General features: G+C 34.9%; 1 protein-coding gene across 1 annotated transcript; it reads left to right on the plus strand.

The window, feature by feature from the left end:
* The first annotated feature begins 752 nt into the window (after positions 1 to 752).
* LOC123702392 (mannosyl-oligosaccharide glucosidase) lies at positions 753 to 22,275 on the plus strand. Its single transcript, XM_045650136.1, has 16 exons — positions 753 to 1,065; positions 2,725 to 2,876; positions 3,348 to 3,525; positions 4,743 to 4,899; positions 5,443 to 5,591; positions 9,867 to 10,054; positions 10,834 to 10,989; positions 11,473 to 11,621; positions 12,226 to 12,398; positions 13,637 to 13,767; positions 15,866 to 15,976; positions 16,913 to 17,001; positions 18,086 to 18,205; positions 19,116 to 19,233; positions 20,967 to 21,157; positions 22,091 to 22,275. The coding sequence occupies exons 1-16, from the start codon at positions 847 to 849 to the stop codon at positions 22,225 to 22,227; spliced, it is 2,418 nt and encodes an 805-aa protein (XP_045506092.1). The 5' UTR covers positions 753 to 846; the 3' UTR covers positions 22,228 to 22,275.
* Positions 22,276 to 23,061: the final 786 nt, after the last annotated feature.

Here is a 23,061-nt window from a genome sequence, read left to right on the forward strand (position 1 = left end):
GTAAATAAATTCATTGAGTTTTAGAACGTTACACTAATGTCAGTCTACGTGAAAGCTCCGACGGTCCGACCTGGGGCCTTAGCCAAACGGCAAAACGCCAAGGAATAGAATACGCTATCGATAGAAATTGACATAAGCGTATGATGTTTTGCATAAGGATTCGGTCACCCTACCAACGACAACGACGACCACGAACAAAATTTTCATCCAGTCGCAATTAAATAAAATTGTGCAAAACACAATTAAAAATGAAATTTAAGAATTTCCTGTCGTATTGGTGTTTGGAAAAAAAATTTTGAGATCAATGGATAAACAAACAGGTTTTTCATAGAAACGGTGGCTCCTAGAAAAAAAATGTATTTAACCTTTTTTATAGATAATTAGATTATATACAATTTTGGTTCAGGTGATTGTATGATAAACTTACCGTCTCGGCGAAAATCGCAAAAAACCCTATTTCTTTTTATTAATTGACCTCGAATTTTTTTATTCCTGAGTACCAGAATGACGGGAGATTTTAATATTGATTTTGAACAAATTTCGGCAAGATTGGAACTTTGGTCGTGGTCGTCTGCGTCGTTGGTAGTGTGATCGAACCATTACCAAAATGTCATGAGCTTATGTCAATAATTAGCGTTAGCACCTTATATTACTTTACTCTTTGGTTAGCAGTTTCTATTCCATGGCGTTACGTACGTTTGTCTAAGGCCCCTGCATGTAGGTATTGACGTTTGTCCGATTTGGTGGGGCGAAAAAATTCATAAAATTGATAATCAAAACTGGTCTAAAATAAATTAAAACGATTAAATTTATTGTGAGACTTGTGGAGTTAAATGCTTATTTAACATGGTAAAGCACAGAAAGTCGAATTTATCTAATAAACATGGAAATAATAATGAAACAAGTGGGTCGAGTAGCTCCGAAAATTCAGCACCTATACAATCGTACCAATTTCAAACAGTATGGAAAACTGTAGTAGGAGTTACATGTTTGATTGTGGCTGTGTATATTGGTACTTTAGGGTACCTTGAAACGAGAGTCAACACACCCTTTGACGGTGAAAAGGTAACTTTAATAAACTTACATAAAAATACCGGCACCCGTAGCGTATTGCTTATGTTTTCCTATAAGTACCATAATTTCTTAATAATATCGGTTTTATTTATTAATGTGATGGTTCATTGATATTATATGCATGTTTTAAAACTATACAAGTGCTTAGTCTTATTATTTGTAACTAAACAATAAATTAATTAACAATTATTTTTAAAAGGTTCCTTTGCTAGGAATTAGATCCACTCACAGACTAAGAAACATACGTTGAACTTGTCTATTTTATTTTAATTCTTTAGAATTTAGGTACAACTATTTCTTAAGAACAACAATCTAATTGCAAAAAATAAATCTAATCCTTACAAATGTTACAATTATTATCATTGTCATTGGTGCTATAATTTTTAAAAGTAGAGTTCTAGAGATTAACACATTGAAATAAACTCTTCATCTTCTTATTTGGGTAGCACTGAAAATCAGTGCTGCAGCTCTTAAGTTGCAGAATTCCTGAGTGTTGTCCCGGTAAAACTGTACATTATAGGGCGTGGAGTTGAGAGTCGACAATTTTTTTGTGGTTAGCTATTGTCTTATGGAACCCAAATCTGAAATTTCACACCAAGGAAACTTTTAGTTTTTGAGTTACGAATTTTTGAAAATCGGAACATTACTTTAGAAAGTTACTCCATCTTGTTTTTGTTACGCATATTTATTATTTTGTCAATGTCAAATTTGGCGTAAAACAATTCGAGACGCTCCGCTCGCTGCGCTCGCTCCGCTCGCTGCGCTCGCTCCGCTCGATTGTTTAAAAAAAGTCTAACATAACCTAACCTAACTTGTTTCGAGTTCGGAGGGTTTTTTTTTTCGTAAAAAGTTAAACAAAATAAATTAAGTGTCAAATTTGGCTATTCATTTGCATTTCACGTAAAACAATTCGAGACGCTCCGCTCGCTGCGCTCGCTCCGCTCGATTGTTTAAAAAAAGTCTAACATAACCTAACCTAACTTGTTTCGAGTTCGGAGTGTTTTTTTTTTTTTCGTAAAAAGTTAAATAAAATTAATTACTCTATTTAATGGTTAGAAATGTTGTACTTGAAATGAATCACACTAAGCAGGTGCTGTGTGTCAGGTTGACATTGACAAAACAATAAATATGCGTAACAAGAACAAGATGGAGTAACTTTCTATAGTAATTTTACGATTTTCAAAAATTCGTAACTCAAAAACTAAAAGTTTCCTTGGTGTGAAATTTCAGATTTAGGTTCCATAGGACAATAGCTAACCATAAAAAAAATTACGACTCTCAACTCTACGCCCTATAATGTACAGTTTAGCCGTTGTCCCTGTTCAGCACACAGATTCACACAAAATTAATATGTTTCTATTTTATATCGCAATTTCACTGTTTTTCTTTTTATTAAGCTATTGCATAGCTTCTATCGCGGGGCTTGAGGGCGGGGACCGAATCAAGAAATTCCGTAACGAAAAAACCTCACGCTCCCCACTTTGATGGGCGAAGGTGTGGCTTGAAGGCATGGCATGCAATAGCTTTACCGTGGCAGTCCCCGAGTGCCACACGTTTTATTTTAATTTCTGTGTTTTTATTTAAAAGTATTTCATGTGTGTTTAATTAAATGTCTTTTTCTTTCTTCTTTGTATTATAAATCTTTTCCAGGCTGTACAAGAAACAGGTCTTGATGTGCCAGAAAGATACTGGGGTAGCTATAGACCCGGGGTGTACTTTGGGCTAAAGAGTCGAGAGCCGAGGTCCCCTGTGTTTGGCATGATGTGGTATGAGCTGGCGGCTGCCGCTCATAAGGGTATCAGGTTGGTGTTGTTTTTCAATCTATATTAATAATAGCTATCTGATTGTGGCTAGGCCCACATAGTCAAAGGAAAAAGGAAAATCCCACATAGTTCGTGTTCCATTGGATGAGACTTATACTATGTTTTTTTCAACTTCAAGCTATCCCTGTACCAAATTTCATCCAAATCAGTTCAGTAGTTTTTGCGTAAAAGGGAAACAAAGAATTCTCAATCACATTTATAATATTAGGATTATAAATTCTAGTAACAAACATTTGAAAATGATGACAAATTCACTGAGCAGTTTTTTCATGTAATATTTGTTACTTTTACTGCTCAGTGAATTTTTGATGAAACAGTTACATACATGATACTAACACATAAGCTATAAATAAACTGGTTTTTGCCTGCGGGTTTGTCCGCAAATGGCTTAGCATTTGAACGTTTTTTTTTAATCCATCTAGTTCTAATTCCATGTATCAACGATTCCAGACACTGGTGCGAACAGAACGACAATCTACCGACGTACGGATGGATACGACATGACGGTTTCACGTTCGGCGAACAGATAATATCGGATCCGCCGCACGATATCGTCACGTCGTATGTTAAAACGGCCGGTGGGGAACACGGGGGGCAGTGGACTGCTAGGATCAATGTCACCTCTGTGGTGAGTGGTGTAGGGTGCAAATTTGGTTGTATTTAGTTTGAGATTTTTTTTATAGAAAATTTTTCAAAAAATTTCTTTTCTTTGAAAAAAAATTTCATGTAAATTGAATGCATTTGAATGTTTTGTTTTGGCTTAGATATGGTTGACTTTAATATTAATTTAAAATATTTTGTAGTTTTATGTGATTTAAGTTCGATTGAAATAACATAAAAAGACCAGATCTATGCTCTGCAATGAGATTCAAGTTTTTGTTGATGTTGAGATTTTATTATAAGTGTACTTGTTGCCTATGAAAATAATTAATTTTGCTTTTCGAATTCTATTATAAAAAAAGGAGTGTGTGTACTTATGTACACGCGTTAGAAGTTACACTTCTTTGGCGTATGGAAAAAATACTAGAATATACAACTTGAACATAGTTATCAATTTTCATACCACCTAGAACTAACTTCATGCTGTTAAATTTAGGTGTCGGTGTGCGCGCGCATCGTAAAAATTCACTCATCATTTTTCTCCATCGCGCCAAAAGAAGTATAACTTCAAAAACTTATATTGCAAATTTTCACTTATAAAAACTAAAAAATATATGTAGTAGAAAGTCTATAGCCATTTTTACGTTTATGTATTTGAAAATGAATATTATATAAAATAAGACAAGCTATGAAATCTTAACTTTTTGAAGTGAAACTTCTTTATCGGGGAAAAAAATTTAGTGTAACATTTTTTCGTTACGCGTGACATTTTTCAGTTACTCGCCATCTTTTTTAAACCGACTTCAAAAAAAAGGAGGAGGTTATCAATTCGGCCGGTATGTTTTTTTTATGTATGTACACCGATTACTCCGAGGTTTCTGAACCGATTTACGTGATTCTTTTTTTGTTCGATGCGGGATGGTGTCGAATTGGTCCCATAAAAATTTTATTCGGATAGACCCAGTAGTTTTTATTTTATGAGCATTTTTGTCTGTATTTGTAAATGTTGCAGGTGCAAGTTTGAAGTCGGTTGTTTTTAACGCAGCTGCAGTTATGACTTGTCTTATCCCTACCACGCGTGATTCGACGTATTTCTGTAAAGTTGCATATAGTAAATTATTTTTTGAAAAATAAGGTCATAAAGAAGTTTCACTTCTTACGTGCGTACACTAATACACGCACACATATTTTATTTATGGTCCTTCGAGCCGGATTTTACATGTATTTTTACATTTACATTTTCAGGACAAATCGAATGCCCCATTTATTCTCATCTGGTACGGAGCGCTAGATGAATCGATGGGCTCCAGTCCAAGTTCGAGAATTTGGGGTGAAAGAGGTGCAATAGTGGGGTACACACCCTCGTTGGGTAATTTTAGAGTGCATTTGGTGCCGCATGAAGGTAAATCTATATTCTACTAATATTAAGAGGAAAAGGAAGTCCTATAATTTTTTTAATTGAACATCTTTAGATTTGTCTCTCTACTCTGTTTGATTTGTCTCCTTTGTCTTATAAATTTAATCAATACTATTTTGTTTCGTGAAGTCCCATGTCCCCACTTGGGTTAAGGGGCAAATGCATTATACATCTGTTTCACTGATTGATTTTCTTTAGGGACAAGTAGGTGATCAGCCTTCTGTGTCCCGCCAGACCGAGACATTTTTTTTTCTTCGTCTCCATCGGGAATCGATAAATATTAGTGAGGATTTTTAACATATAATATAATCTATATATGTATATAAAACTCAAAGGTGACTGATATAGTGATCTATCAACGCACAGCCCAAACCACTGGACGTATCGGGCTGAAATTTGGCATGCAGGTAGATGTTATAACGTAGGTGTCCCCTAAGAAAGGATTTCCCGAAATTCTTGCGGGAACGAGGAAAAACGGGGATGCACGTACAAAGTCGTGGGCGGAAGCTAGTTTTTTATATATTCCAGGTAAATTACTCCACACATCATATGCAGATGCCCATTCTCCAGGCCTACACTTGTTAAAGGAAAAATATTACTCACTATTGAAGATAGAGAAGCACCCAGCGTTTGGGAGGCTAGCGGTAGTAGGGCAAGATGACGAGTTGAATGATAAGGTATTTCGTTTGTTTGTTTGTGGGGAAGGTGGGAAGGGTTGAGTTGGTTTTGATGTGGTTGTATAGTAGATAAAATACTTTGAATGCTATGTTTTTGTGATTACGCCTGGATGTATTTATATTACTACTAGCTTTCCGCCCGCGGTATCGCCCGCCCTGTCTAAAAATTAATAAATTATATACAAAAACCTTCCTCTAGAATCAGACTATCTATAAAAAAAAAACTGCATCAAAATCCATTGTGTAGTTTTAGAATACAAAGGGACATAGGGACAGAGAAAGCGACTTTGTTTTATATTATGTAGTGACATTATACAAATCCATACTAATATTATAAATGCAAAAGTAACTCAAACTGTCTGTCTGTCTGTTACTCAATCACGCCTGAACTACTGAACCAAATGAAATGCATGCATGAAATTTGGTATTGAGATATTTTGATACACGAGAAAGGACATAGGCTACCTTTTATTGCGAAATATGTACCATGGGCGAAGCCGGGGCGGACTACTAGTAGACAATAATGAATGATGACAGCAATTATAGTAGAGCCATTTTAATAGGCAACATTTGACAGTTCAACAAAATTCAACAACGTAACCTAGTAACGACGACATAGAATAACATGATATTTCGTTTTGTTAGAACTGCACATTTGCTTAACTTTTTTCAATTATGATTACAGAATTATAATAATAATGACCGATACAAGTAATTTTAAGATTTCATTTTACTGATAAACCATACTAAACATATTAAACAATTTCTGAATTGAAGAACTGACGTCGCTACAATTTTGTGTCAATTAACCTTTTTTCTTTTTAAATACCAGAGACGTTATTCTGAAAATCTAAATCTGTCATCTAGAATCGAATGCATTGATTACTTGTGAATAAAAATCATCATAAATTAATAAATTCGATTGACAAATGTTACAAAACCGTATCGATTAATTCACTTTAATCGATGTTTTTAAGCAGGTTACCTCTCTTCGAAGATAAAATTGATAGACGTCAAATGTTGCTTATTAAATTGGCTCGACTATAGTTTCAAAAATTTCAGTTTCTAATAAATACAGGTAGAAAAAAATCAATAAATTACGAATCAAGTTAATTGTTCTTACCGTTCTCTGGTTACAAATAATTTCGTACTTATGAAAAAAGTTGAATAAATATTTAACATGAATTATTATTGTCGCTATATATACAGGGTGTCACGGATGTCCTATCGTAGGCCTAATGGAGCATATAGTGTTTAACCTTCTGATGCTGTAAAAAATATTTAAAAAATCCGGTCGTGCAGGAAAAATTATCTTACAACTTTTCAATAAACTTTGTGTTCGTAACCCTAACTACGCGGATCATACTCGCGAGCGTTATACATAAGCGGTCATTGACCGAACGCGGACTCGAACGCTATGCTTAACCTCGAACCTCGGAAATAAATACCTACTGTTTGGATAATATTTTTTAGAGTATACAAAACACATACAAAAATAATCGTTTATTTTACAAAAAAAAAAAAAAACTGAAACTGAAACTGACCGTGGTCGAGCCCTTTTAATACTTTTTACTTTTAACATATTTTAATCCTAACTTAAGTTTTTTAAATTTTTATTTTTGTCTGCATTATGCAATGTGTTTTTTACTTTTGCTTTACTAGGTATTTACTTATACTTTTAATTTTACGAGGAAGTCTTCAGATTTTTCATGAATCGAAAAACTTCATTAAGCTAATACACATAACTACACGTTCCGTAAACAACAAAAAAAATATTTATCAAAGTTTTCATAACGATAAAAATAAAGTACGACTCCCTCAAACTCGTAAGTCATAACAACTACCTGTACCTACATAATTAAGATTACTGACAAAATAATTATTGTAATAAAACCTGATTTTTCGTAATTAGGTAGATGTGTCGTAAACACCAATTACATGCACACGGTGTCATATTTACCAGAAGAAATCAACCTCTGTGAAATCAACGGTTTCAAAATGCAAACACTCACCCGATTATCATGCACAGGAATCACAGGATCGTAATTCGTAATAGGTACATATTGCACAATGATGACGAATGATGAGTGACGAAGGTAAACAAATATTACATAATGTATTAAATATTATACCTACTAGGTACTCCAAATATCAATCACTTCTTAAAATAACTAAGTAACATAAGAAAATCTCGTAACTACTTAAATGCATTATCATGGATTTATACAACCACTGCTTTAATAACTTTAACTAATTATTATAAACACAAAATAAGAATTTCGACTAACGAGTAACGATCCCGAATCTCCCGCGCAGATCTATCACAGCCATTACGCTAAGACGTTTGGTGGAGAACTAAATAGGTAGTAAAGTGCAACTATTAAAAATGCGCGGACGCTTACACGTGCCGGCGCGGCGGCGGTGTCTTTGTGCAACTAGCAAAGGTAACGCCTCCTTTCGTTTGTGAAATGCCGCCTTTTAAAAATACGGTTCCGTTGTTTATTTAATATTTTATTTTACTTATCTTTTTATTATTTACTTTCAATTTTCTTTTGTAACTACAAATGAAAAAACACAATCATATAATTTAATGTGAAATTATCATGAAATGATAATATTATTAAGTTTTATTCTGGGACTAATATTATTATTTAATAGTTATTTAGGTACCTTAAGTTGCTATTTATACTCTTATCTAGATTAGGCGCCATATTTTAATTATTGAGTTTCATCTAGCAAAAGTTGAAAGGAACAGATATTATTATGTATTCTAAATCATTCTTATTAAAAGATATTTTTACAAACATTTCCCTACGAATCCCTAAACTCGCATTGTACGTTTATTCGTATTATTATTGAAGTTTTTAAGTAATTTTAAATGAATTTTTGTTAGTCGCTTGTTTTATCTTTCGGTGTCAAGTTGCTATCGTTTGCTTTTTGCCGTTTTCTGTGTTTCATCTGTGAGTTTCTGAGTCGGTAATGTCTGTGGTAATGTCGTAGGTATTATACGAACGTGGAGTATTAAAATGTTTGAGTTTGAGTACGGGTGCTTTAGTAGGTATGTTGTGAAGGTGTGTTTAGTGTGTGTGATAGGTACCTACTGCATGTTGTATGCTGAAATTTCTACAAGTTGGTATGTACCTTATTTCAATATCATTGTACAAAAATAAATTAAATAATTGATACGCATGTATCATAATAAAAAAACTAAGTAAAGATTAAAATATGATTAAGTATAAAAAGGGTGCGGTCAGAAGGCGATGGTACTAAGTAGGTAAATTTTCGTTTTTTTTTGGTAACGAATAACGATAGTGTACTTGTGTATTTGTCTCGTATACTCTAAAAAATATTATCCAAACGGTAGGTATTTATTTTCGAGGTTCGAAATTAAGCATTGCGTTCGAGGTCAATGACCGCTTATGTATAACGCTCGCGAGTATGATCCGCGTAGTTAGGGTTACGAACACAAAGTTTATTGAAAAGTTGTAAGATAATTTTTCCTGCACGACCGGATTTTTTAAATATTTTTTACAGCATCAGAAGGTTAAACACTATAAGCTCCATTAGGCCTACGATAGGACATCCGTGACACCCTGTATAATACTCGCTATCACTACATACTATAAAACAAAATCGCTTTCTCTGTCCCTATGTCCCTATGTCCCCTTGTATCCTTAAATCTTTAAAACTACGCAACGGATTTTGATGCGTTTTTTTTAATAGATAAAGTGATTCAAGAGGAAGGTTTTAGACAAAGCGGGCGAAGCCGCGGGCGGTAAGCTAGTAAATTATAATTTCAACGTCGAAATAAATCTACAACAGAAATATGTGAATTTGTTAAGCTTATCCCAAACAGACAGACGCCTCAAAAGTTTGTGTAAAATATTGCATCCCCAATATTGTTCTTATTTTTTTATAGATTATTTATGTATTTATCCAATAACCTCTCTGCTGCTTTAAGTCAATGTGTAATATTATCTATTCACTAAGTAAGTATAATTATAATCAAGTATGTATTTATTACAATATTTAAATATATATATATATTTTTTTTAATAACTTTTCACTGCAGTTTGAGCAATAATACACCCACTGTCAGCAAGGCATCCTAAGGCAACCACTGAAAATCAGTGTATTGCACTGAGTGGCAGGCCTATTGTGGAATACATTATATTTAAGTTAGATTTAAGTTTCTTGTTTCTTTTTTTTGTATTTTTGGTATGTATCCATAATAAACGTATTTTCATTTCATTTCATTTCATTTATTATTTACAGGAAAAACAAGTGAACTTCGTGCCAATACAAATGCTAGTGGAAACACCATTCGTACTAGACATAGTGTACAGTACTGAAGATTTACCGACTGCGCCCTTAAAGGGGGCGGAGTATACGAAGGCTCTGGAACAGAAACGGGAGCAGTTTGATGAGAAATTCGAGGAGGAATTCAAGTTGAGGGATAAAGGGTGAGACTTAAAATTTTTATTACTGATAATGATATTAAGTATAATTACATTATAATATTAAAATAGATATATATTTAGATTTTATCTTCTTATATATAAAAATGAATCGCAAAATGTGTTGGTAAGCGCATAACTCGAGAACGGGTGGACCGATTTCGATAATTCTTTTTTTATTATATTCCTTGAAGTACGAGGATGGTTCTTATGTAGAGAAAGCGTAAATATTTACCACGGGCGAAGCCGGGGCGGAACGCTAGTTTTTAATAAACTTATGCAGTTTTTGAGCAAAAAATACATCCACTGTCAGCAAGGCATCCTTTATGGCAACCACTGAAAATCAGTGTTTTGCACTGAGTGGCAGGCCTTTTATGGCATACATAAATAAATAAATAATTATTTTATTTATTTATTTAATGGTTATTTTATTCAATAGAATGCATTCTAATATTAGAAAAGAAATAGTAATATACCGGCCGAATTGAGAATCTCCGCCTGTTTGAGGTCGGTTAAAAATAAAATCTATTTATAATTCAAAAGTACATTTAGCATATGACTAAATATGTAGTATAAAACAAAGTCGCTTTCTCTGTCCCTATGTCCCTATGTATGCTTAAATCTTTAAAACTACGCAACGGATTTTGATGCGGTTTTTTTAATAGATAGAGTGATTCAAGAGCAAGGATTTAGTATATAATTTATTATGTTTTAGACAAAGTGGGCGAAGCCGCGGGCGGAAAGCTAGTACTTAATAAATGATTTATTTATTTTTTTAATTACAGGTATCCAATATCAGATATTAATATAGCGAAAGCGGCATTATCGAACATGATAGGCGGTATAGGCTACTTTTACGGGACTAGCCGGGTGAAATCCTTGTATACGAGAGAACCGGTACCGTATTGGAAAGCCCCGTTGTATACTGGTGTACCTAGCAGGTGTGTATATTTTAACTAGAATGATCATACTAATATTATAAAGCTGAAGAGTTTGTTTGTTTGTTTGCACGCGCTAATCTCAGGAACTACTGGTCCGATTTGATTAAAATTCTTTCGGAGTTAGATAGCCCATTTATCGAGGAAGGCTATAGGCTATATATCATCACGCCATGACCAAAAGGAGCGGAACCACGCGGGTGAAACCGCGGAGCGCAACTAGTAATAAATAAAAAAGAATTGTTGTTGGAAAATTTACAGCCAAATAATAATAGTATGTCTTAACTAAGTTTCATCTATGACGAAAAAAGGATTAAAAATGAGTAATATTATAAACAAAACTTCCTTTTTTGTTAAAATATACAACCGATTAATAAAAATCTATACTAAGATTATAAAGTTGAAGAGTTTGTTTGTTTGAACGCGCTAATCGCGGTAACTACTGGAGTTATTTTAACTACCATTCCTTTTAAACATAATTCACAGGTCATTCTTCCCGCGCGGTTTCCTATGGGACGAGGGTTTCCACGGGCTGCTGGTTGGGAGATGGTCGGTGGACATACAGATGGATGTGGCCGCTCATTGGTTGGATCTGATCAACGTGGAGGGCTGGATACCGAGGGAGCAGATTTTGGGTAAATATGTGTTTATAGATGGTGTAAATTGCAAACTATAAGGGATAGATTACGATTACATACTACGAACTATAAAAGACGAACTAGGAACTATAAGCTACGAACTATAAACTATAAAAGACGAACTTCGAACTACAAACTAGACCTAGAAACTATAAATGACGAACCATGAGCTACGAACTATAAAATCAGAAACTACAAACTACGACCTTCAAACTATAATAGACGAACTGTGAACTACAAACTATAAAAGACGAACTACGAACTATAAGCTACGACCAAGAAACTATAAGATATTCTTTTTTTGAAGTGAAACTTCTTTATCGGGGTTGGAAAAAAATTTAGTGTAACATTTTTTCGTTACGCGTGACATTTTTCCGTTACGCGCCATCTTTTTCTTATCCCTACCACGCGGGATTCGATGTATTTCTTTATTGCATTAAAGTAAATTATATTTTGAAAAATAAGGTCATAAAGAAGTTTTACTTCTTACGTGTGTACACTAGTACACGCACACATTTTTTTTCTTAAAATATTTAAATACCACTTGAATTCTATAGAACTATAAATAAAAAACTAAACCATTATTATTTCTATCTTCCAGGCACAGAAGCGTTAGCCCGCGTGCCAAAAGAGTTCGTAGTGCAAAGCAACGCGGCGGCCAATCCGCCAATGTTGTTGATACAAATCGCCAGCATGGTCAAACGTCGGCCAATGCTGTTCCAACACGACTCGAAGCATAGGAGAACATTGGATAGAATGTTCCCGAGGTTACAGGTATGTTGGGCCAGTGTGGGCCAATGTGTAGATCGCAAGCATGGTCAAACGTCGGCCAATGCTGTTCCAACACGACTCGAAGCATAGGAGAACATTGGATAGAATGTTCCCGAGGTTACAGGTATGTTGGGCCAGTGTGGGCCAATGTGTAGATCGCAAGCATGGTCAAACGTCGGCCAATGCTGTTCCAACACGACTCGAAGCATAGGAGAACATTGGATAGAATGTTCCCGAGGTTACAGGTATGTTGGGCCAGTGTGGGCCAATTTGTAGATCGCAAGCATGTTCAAACGTCGCCCAATGCTGTTCCAACACGACTCGAAGCATAGGAGAACATTGGATAGAATGTTCCCGAGGTTACAGGTATGTTGGGCCAGTGTGGGCCAATGTGTAGATCGCAAGCATGGTCAAACGTCGCCCAATGCTGTTCCAACACGACTCGAAGCATAGGAGAACATTGGATCGCATGTTCCCGAGATTGCAGGTATGTTGGGCCAGTGTGGGCCAATGTGTAGATCGTCAACATGATCTAACGAAGGCCAATGTTTTTTTTTTTCAAGTGAAAGAAAATGGTCAATCTGTTCCAACATGATTTGAAACAAAGCTAGTAAATTTTTTATTAATGTCAGTAAAATACTGTGAATTTCAAAATTAATTATGTACTTACTTACATTAATTTTAAAGCATTGAAAATCCTTTAATATTTTTAGTTGCATAGGATTCAAAACAAACGCTGTATAAATGAGATGTTTTCAAACTTTCGAGCCTTGAAAAAAATGTTGTCATTAAAAAAGCTCACAAATATTTTTAAACATTTCTACAAACTACTACTATATAATTAACTGCTATTTTCCTCTCATCTATAATATAAAAATGAACCTCAGAATGTGTTGGTAAGCGCATAAATCGAAAAAGGCTGAACTGATTTCGTTATTTTTTTTTTACTAGCTTACCGCCCGCGGCTTCGGCCGCTTTGTCTAAAATCTAATAAATTATATACTAAAACCTTCCTCTTGAATCACTCTATCTATTAAAAAAAACCGCATCAAAATCCGTTTCGTAGTTTTATGGATCTGAGCATACATAGGGACATAGGGACAGAGAAAGCGACTTTGTTTTATACTATGTAGTGATAATATTCCTTGAAGTACGAGGATGGTTCTTAGAGAAAACGTAAACATGTACCACGGGCGAAGCCGGGGCGTATCACTAGTTCTCAATACAAATTATATTTTCAGACATGGTACAATTGGTTCCTAAACAGTCAGAAAGGTGCGGAACCAACGTCGTATAGATGGCGTGGGAGGGATGATGACGGGTTGCAGTTGAACCCTAAAACGTTGACTTCGGGGTTGGATGATTATCCTAGGTGAGTTTTAATATAACTAGCTTACCGCCCGCGGCTTCGACCGCGTTTTCAAATAAAACCCGCATAGTTCCCGTTCCCGTGGGATTTCCTGGATAAAACCTTGCCTATGTTGCTCAGTGAAGATGCAGCTTTCTAATGGTGAAAGAATTTTTGAAATCGGTCCAGTAGTTTATGCGTGAAAACTGAAAACCATACATACATACATAATTACCTCTTTATAATATTAGTATAGATAAAGAAATTTGCGAAAACTTGTGAATTTTTTGAAGTGAAACTTTTTTAGACGCGTTGAGAGTTAAAGGAGAATGCCCATGAAAGTATGGACCTCAGTATAGTGTTGCGTCAATGCCAGAGTGGTTTTGGGGGGTTCTTCGATATTCAAAAGATTTTTACCAATACATTTTTTTGTGATAAAAACAGGGGTTTTCAAGATATTGAGAAAAATGTGAATTAACCTTAAAACTTAAATAAACCCGATTTAGTTAGGTTTATGTGTGATTTAGGTAGTATTTTATTGTCTGAAAGCTATTTTTCGTTTAACAGTATATTTAATCTATGCGTAGAGCTTATGCTTTCAGACAAAGTCTATCTGTTCATCGGCTAGTGTAGGTAGGCACCAGAAATCTTCCGGGACGGATTTCAAGAAAACCTAAATATATATTTAAAAAATGCCAATAGAGTTTTTATTCGGTTTGCATATTGTTGTTGTTGTTTGAATCATTTTTTCACTAAATATTCGAAGAAAGAAACAAATAAGAAATAACTGGTTACCTTCCAAGCTATCTTACAAGCTATGTCATAATAATATTTTCTTATATATATATATATATTATTTTACTTCACTATATATGTTAAAACAACCTACAGTGTATTTAAAACAATACCTTACAGAGTGATTTTATGTTAATTGTTTTTTTGTAATTCAATGAAAATAATATTAGCTATTTACCATAGTAAATGTCATAATAGTTACCGCTTGGTTACCGTGGTAACCAGTAATGGACACTAAATCTATAATAACGGATCTAAACAATTACATGTCTTATTAGATTTTACAAAACATTCCCTGTTCAAAATATATTTTCCGATGGTAAGAAGGCCTCTAAATTGCCGAGATTTTTTTAAATATATTGTTGTCTTGATGCATGAGAAAAACCAGTACCAAAAATGGGCATTCTCCTTTCAAGGTCGCGTCATGGCAATACCGTCTCGTCATGGAGTAAGGCGAAGATTTTGGAATCTTTGAATCTTGACAAGGAAGTTTCACTTCTGACACGTGTGCTCGGCACACACGCTCTTTTTTCTATGAATTTCATATTTTTTAATTTATAGCATGCACATGCTTTATAAATAAAAATATGGTTTTGGATGAATGGAAAAAATTCGATCACGTGGCGGGATTCGAACTCAAGTCTTTTTGCCAAGCCGGAAAAAGAGGTAGGTTCGAATCCCGCGTGGGTTAGATGTTTTATACACTTAAAAAAAATCTATGTGGCATTCGAATGCGAATTTATCGCGTATCATCTTAGACCACATCTTAGCTGTCCATCAGGCGAGATTGTGGTCAAGCGCTTCCCTATGTCCAGTAAAAAAAAAAACAAAATTCGAATGCTATAAAACTAAAAAAAGTAATGCTATTTATCCCTACTAATATTATAAATGCGAAAGTAACTCTGTCTGTCTATCTGTCTGTCTATCTGTCTGTTACGCTTTCCGCTTTTTCCGCTAACCCATTGAGCCCCAAGCGGCCCGTTCGGTCCACGACACAATAGATTTTCTTTTGTGTCTGTGATTCCGGGGCCTGAGTTAATACCTCTCAACCGATTTTTATGAAATTTGGCACAGACAATCTTAAGACCCTGAGAAAGAACATAGGCTACCTTTTATTGCGAAATATGTACCACGGGCGAAGCCGGGGCGTACCGCTAGTTAAATATAAAAATGAAACTCGTTTTCCTTGGTCACGGCAATCACGCGTGAACTTTTTTATTATATTCCTTGAAGTACGAGGATGGTTTTTATGTTGAGAAAACGTAAATATGTACCACGGGCGAAGCCGGGGCGGACCGCTAGTTTATTATATTTCTCTTTATTACAGGGCGTCACATCCAACGGATGTTGAAAGGCATGTCGATCTAAGATGTTGGATGTATGCAGCTGCTGATGCCATGGTCCATATAGCTAGGGTTTTGGAGCGGGATACTGGCAAGTGAGTTATATACTTATACTCTCTGTCTCTGTCTGTCTGTTTGTCTGTTCGCGAAATCACGCCTTAACTACTGAACCAATTTGCATGAAATATTTATTAGTGATTATATTTATTTATGCTCTGCCCTACTCCTATCCTTTACTTAATTTCTCTCTGTACAACCGGTTGTCTGGAAGAAATCGCTATTTAGCGATAAGCCCGCCGTTTGTTACAATGTAGCCTAGATTAAGTCTCAATTTGTAAATAAATAAATAATGATAATAAATTTGGTATAGAGATATTTTGATACCCGAGAAAGGACATAGGATAGGTTTTATCCCGGAAATCCCACGGGAACGGGAACTATGCGGATTTTTCTTTGACTGCGCGGGCGGACCCGCGGGCGGAAAACTAGTTTATTATACAAACAAAAATACATAATGGAAATACACAAATAGACCTAAAGTTACATTTCTAAAATAATTGTAGTTAGTCCTTACAATACAGCATTACTATTACGTCAATAATCATTTTATGAAAAAAAAAAAAAAAAAAATTATCATTTACAGTTTACACAAATATCTTAATTAATGTTTTCTGTTACCTATTATTTATAACTAGCTGTTCCGCGCGGTTTCACCCGCATTGCTCCGCTCCTGTTGATCTAAGTGTGGTTATATATAGCCTATAGCCTTCCTCGATAAATGGGCTCTCTAACACCGAAAGAATTTTTCAAATCGGACAGGTAGTTCATGAGATTAGCGCGTTCATACAAACAAACTCTTCAGATTTATAAACATGTGTGCGAAACGTCGAAAATAATATAAAGAATAAATCGCGTTTAAAATCCGTTAAAATATTTAATTTTTATATTTTATTGTTTCATTCACAAGTTTCCGACAAAAAAATATTCTAGTAAATGGATATAATAATTGTAAATACTAAACTTATTTCTAGATTCGAAGTGATTCGTGATCAGTTGGGCGACGAAGATATGTTAAATCAACTGCACTGGTCCTCTCACACAGAAACGTATGCCGATTATGGTGAGATTTTCACATTTCAATTGATTAAGGGTCGATTTTTCAATCCTTGGTTAAAATATATCCGTCCAGTAAAGTATTACACGTATATATTAAAATGTCATCTGTAAACTGACAAATATCGGCAATTATAATACATTTTGAAATGGTCGTTTAATACGTTATTCGATGAATAAGTTTTAACCAAGGATTGAAAAATCAGCCCTCAACAATATAGTAATCATGTGTTACTTTTCTACTATAGATTCTAGCATAGTAGGAGTTGCTTTTAAGAAACTATTTAGAACAACAATAATCATTTTTACACGCTTTATATTAGCTTCACCTGTATGTTTGTATGTTTGTAACCGACTTCTTTGGGCGCGATTTTGACCCACTATAAACGGCCAGATTTCGTTCAAACTTTGTAGATTTATTGAGGACCGATGACAATAGGTACACTAATTTGATAAAATTTTCTATTTTTTAGTTCGGTTTTCTATAAAAAGCGTGGTTTTTTTAGTTTTTTTAAACTATTATTATTTGTATTAATCTAAACTGTTTAAGAGGGGGAAGTCCTTTTTTTGGTACCTTAGTATCTTGACATAGAAGTTTCACTTCTGACACGTATGCTTGGAAGTTGGAACACAGGCTCTTTTTTTAAATAGAGTTTAAAGATTAGGGAAGTAAAATATTATTATATACTAGCGGTCCGCCCCGGCTTCGCCCGTGGTATATACTTACGTTTTCTCTCCATAAGAACCATCCTCGTACTTCAAGGAATATAATAAAAAATGAATTATCGAAATCGGTCCACCCGTTCACGCGTGATGCCGTGACCAAGGAAAACGGGTTTTATTTTTATATATATAGATTATTGAAGTAAAACTTCTTCATCGGGGTTGGAAAAAAATGTAGTGTAACGTTTTTTCGTTACGTGTGACATTTTTCCGTTACGCGCCATCTTTTTCTTATCCCTACCACGCGTGATTCGACGTATTTCTGTAAAGTTGCATATAGTAAATTATATTTTGAAAAATAAGGTCATAAAGAAGTTTCACTTCTTACGTGTGTACACTAATACACGCACACATTATTTTTTCCACAGGTTTACACACAGATGGAGTGAAGTTAGTGCGTCAAGTTGCCAAAACGCCGAATGAAGTGACGAAAGTAGTACGGTCTGTGACCAGCCCGCCGCAAGAGAGATTGGTTACGTCCGCTTTTGGTATGGAAATTATTATTTACTAGTGGTCCGCCCCGGCTTCGCCCGTGGTACATATATCGCAATAAAAGGTAGCCTATCTCCTTTCTCGGGTATCAAAATATCTCCATACCAAATTTCATGGAAATTGGTTCAGTAGTTTAGGCGTGATTGAGTAACAGACAGACAGACAGACAGAGTTACTTTCGCATTTATAATATTAAGTATGGACTAGCTGCTCCGCGCGGTTTCACCCCCGTGGCCCCACTCCTGTTGCCCGTAGCGTGATGAAATATAGCCTATAACCTTCCTCGATAAATGGGCTATCTAATACCGAAAGAATTTTTCAAATCGGACCAGTAGTTCCCGAGATTAGTGCGATCAAACAAACAAACTCTTCAGCTTTATAATATAAGTATAGATTTAAGTTTTTGTTTTTTAAGTGAAACTGACATGACCGGTTGGCTTGGTTGGTAGTGGCCCTGCCTTCCAAGCCAGAGGTCGTAGGTTTAATTCCCATCCGGGGCAAATATTGGTGTGATGAACATAGATGTTTGCTCTGTGTCTGGGTGTTAATTATCTATATAAGTATTTATTTAAAATTATATATGTATGTTTATCAGCCATCTGGTTTCCATAACACAAACGAAAGCTTAGTATGGGATCAGATCGTGCTGTGTGTGAAAATTGTCCTGAAATATTTATTTATTTAACTTCTTTAGGCGCGTTGAGTAAAATTTCAAGGTCGCGTCATGGCAATACCGTCAAGTCATGGAGTAAGGCGACGAGTTTGGTATCTTTCAATCCTGCCAAAGAAGTTTCACTTCTGACACGTGTGGTCGGCACACACGCTCTTTTTTATTAATTTCAAAACAGTCATTCTTTTTTAGTAATCTTTAAATGTCACGCCATAATATATCTATCTCTTTCGCAGGCTACATCTCTCTCTTTCCTATGTTACTCAAAGTGCTGAGTCCGAAAAGTGTGAAGTTGGGCAAAATTCTTGATATGTTGGACAAACCGGACTTGTTGTGGTCGCCTTATGGTTTAAGGTAAATATTTATCCGACTGTATGAAAAGTATGGTTTAGAGGGTTATTGTAACATGCCTATCCCTAATTTATAATCTTAATATATATAAATCTCGTGTCACAATGTTTGTCCTCAATGAACTCCTAAACCACTTAACCGATTATAATAAAATTCGCACACCATGTGCAGTTTGATCCAACTTGAGAGATAGGATAGTTTTTATGAAAAAAAACGTAAACATGTAGGTACCACGGGCGAAGCCGGGGCGGACCGCTAGTCTTCTTATAAAATTATATAAATATACAAATATTTTTCAGATATACTACGCAATAATTTCTAAAATATTTTGCAAATCCAATCTATATCACTACATAGTATAAAACGAAGTCGCTTTCTCTGTCCCTATGTCCCTTTGTATGTTTAAATCTTTAAAACTACGCAACGGATTTTGATGCTGTTTTTTTAATATATAGAGTGATTCAAGAGGAAGGTTTTAGTATATAATTTATTAGGTTTTAGACAAAGCGAGCGAAGCCGCGGGCGGAAAGCTAGTATAAAGTAAATGATAGAAATATACAAATATTTTTCAGATGAAAATTTTAAATAATACTACGCTATAATTTCTTAAATATTATACAAATCCGATATTTGATATTTCTACATAATATGTGTATATTATATTTTTTATGTAATGAACTAGCTTCCGCCCGCGACTCCGTCCGCGCGGAAAAATTAAGATTTACTTTTTTCTATGTATTTTTCCGGGATAAAAAGTATCCTATTTTATGCCCAGGATAATAAGGTATAATTATACCAAGTTTCATCGAAATCGAACCGTTAGTTTTCACGTGATGCCTGAACATACAGACAGACAGACAGACAAAAATTTTTTTAATCACATATTTGGGTTTGGTATCGATCCAGTAACACCCCCGGCTATTTATTTTTTCAATATTTTCAATGTACAGAATTGACCCTTCTACAAATTTATTATATGTATAGATTTTGCATACAGTGCTCATTTTTTATTAGTTGTCCATCATGTCCTGTATTTTTTGTGTATTTTTTATGTTAAACAATCGATGTACAGCTGCTAATGAGCTTTTTGATGAAAAAATTTGTCATTCTGTGAAAGTCTCATTAGAATCGGTTGAACCTATTTTTTACAACAAATAAAAATATCAAATCGTCCCTTTATGATAATAATCCTCAAGATAAAACCATTAAATAATGTAAATACATATGTAACTACTTTCCAGGTCAGTCATTAATTATTATTGTACTAGCTGTGCCCCGCGGTTTTACCCGCAGTGCTCCGCTCCTGTTGGTCTTAGCGTGATGATATATAGCCTTATAGCCTTTCTCGATAAATGGGCTATCTAACACCGAAATAATGTTTTCAAAACGGACCAATAGTTCCTGAGATTAGCGCGTTCAAATAAACAAACAAACTCTTCAGCTTTATATTAGAATAGACTAGCTTTCCGCCGGCGGCTCCGCCCGCGGTTTCAAAGAAAAACTCGCATAGTTCCCGTTCCCGTGGAATTTCCGGGATAAAACCTATCCTATATGACTCGTGGATAATGTAGCTTTCGAATGGTGAAAGAATATTTAAAATCGGTCCAGTAGTTTATGAGCATAGGCTCATGAATAGTCATTACAATCAAACAAACAAAGTTTTCCTCTTTGTAATATTAGTGTAGATTAAAACACGTTAAATATTTTTTTTTAAATCATTAAATTATAATCTTCAGGTCACTATCAAAGTCAGCGCCTTTATATATGAAAAGGAATACAGAACACGATCCTCCATACTGGCGTGGCCAAGTGTGGATCAACATTAATTATCTAGCTGTATCGGCCCTTAAACACTATGCTAGTGTGGAAGGGCCTTATGCGGGTAAAGCTGACGATCTGCATAGGAGGCTGAAGCAAAATGTTGTGGGTGAGTGTGGACATGGCCTTTATATTATTGGGAAAAGACCCTGTGTGAAAAAGCCCTTAAGTTTGTAACTACCTGTATGTATCGGCCCTAAAACACAGAAGACTGAAGCAAAATTTAATGGGTGAGTGTGGACAGGCCATTATTTTTCTATGATAATAACTTGTACCTAATTCAAGAAGTTATACAGTGTTTTTGATAAAAAAAATCGATTAATTTTTGATTGCTCATGAAATCCTCCTCTTTGGCTATATGTAAAACTAGCTTCCGCCCACGACTTTGTACGTGCATCCCCGTTTTTCCCCGTTCCCGCAAGAATTTCGGGAAATCCTTTCTTAGGGGACGCCTACGTTATAACATCTACCTGCATGCCAAATTTCAGCCCGATACGTCCAGTGGTTTGGGCTGTGCGTTGATAGATCACTATCAGTCACCTTTGAGTTTTATCTATATAGATTATTTTTTTTGGCCTTGAATATTATACGGGTTCGATTCCCGCATCATTAACAAAAATTAAATATGTACATATTTCTTGTTCCATTCTATTTATTTTACCTATTTAAAAGATAATATCAATCTCTTTACTCTTTTAAGACTTTTTGACCAAGTAACTCAGTGTCTCATATTAATTAACTAGCCGCTCCGCGCGGTTTCACCCCCTTGGCTCCTCTCCTGTTGGTCGTAGCGTGATGGTATATAGCCTATAGCCTTCCTCGATAAATGAGCTATCTAACACCGAAAGAATTTTGCAAATCGTACCAGTAGTTCCCGAGATTAGCGCGTTCAAACAAACAAACAAACAAACAAACTCTTCAGCTTTATAATATTAGTATAGATAATCTTTTTTCATCAAACTTGCCTTCCCATTCGCAAATTACGCAAAATATCAACAATTACAACTAATTCACGTAAACATTACTCTCTTTTTCGTAATAGGTAACATAATAAACCAATACAAAAGGACGGGGTACCTCTGGGAGCAGTATTCGGACCAAGATGGCAAAGGGTCCGGTTGTAAACCATTTACTGGATGGACTGCATTATTTGTTTTAATTATGGCTGATGAATATTAAAAAAAATATTATAGTTCAAAAAGAGCACACGTGTCAGAAGTGAAACTTCTTTGGCAAGATTCAAAGATCAAAATCGTCGCCTTACTCCATGACGTGACGGTATTGCTATGACGCGACCTTGAAATTTAACTCTCAACGCGCTTAAAAAAGTTTCACTTCAAAACTTATTTTTCTCTATAAGTCTATAATATAGTATAATTTTTATTCAATTTAGTTTAACTTTTGCAATAATTTCATTCGCGTATTTATTTTTATAAATTTTTAATTTATAAAGAATAGATAAAATTCGATCACGAGGCGGGACTCGAACCCGCATCCTTTAATGCCATCCGTGATCCCGCCATGCCCGAGCGATCGAATTTATTCTATTCTTTTTGTTTTATGTGTCTAAGGCACTAAGGAATGTATTTATTTTTATTTATATGTCGTTATTTATTGTATTATATCATATAAAAAATGTGTGCGTGTAGGTGTACTAGTGTACACACGTAAGAAGTGAAACTTCTTTATGACCTTATTTTTCAAAAAATAATTTACTATATGCAACTTTACAGAAATACGTCGAATCACGCGTGGTAGGGATAAGAAAAAGATGGCGCTGACGGAAAAATGTCACGCGTAACGAAGAAATGTTACACTAAAATATATTTTTCCAACCCCGATAAAGAAGTTTCACTTCAAAAATATTGAAATGTAATCAGTTTAAATTATGTTAATTAAAAGTATGTATTGTCATATAATTATGTATATAGAATAACAGAAAAAAATATTATTGAGTAGGTACTTCTTCAAATTACATAAGGTTTAAAATTAAATATGTCGATGATGATGATG

This window comes from Colias croceus, chromosome 23 (assembly GCF_905220415.1).
Source record: "Colias croceus chromosome 23, ilColCroc2.1".
Classification (NCBI taxonomy): Eukaryota; Metazoa; Arthropoda; class Insecta; order Lepidoptera; family Pieridae; genus Colias; species Colias croceus.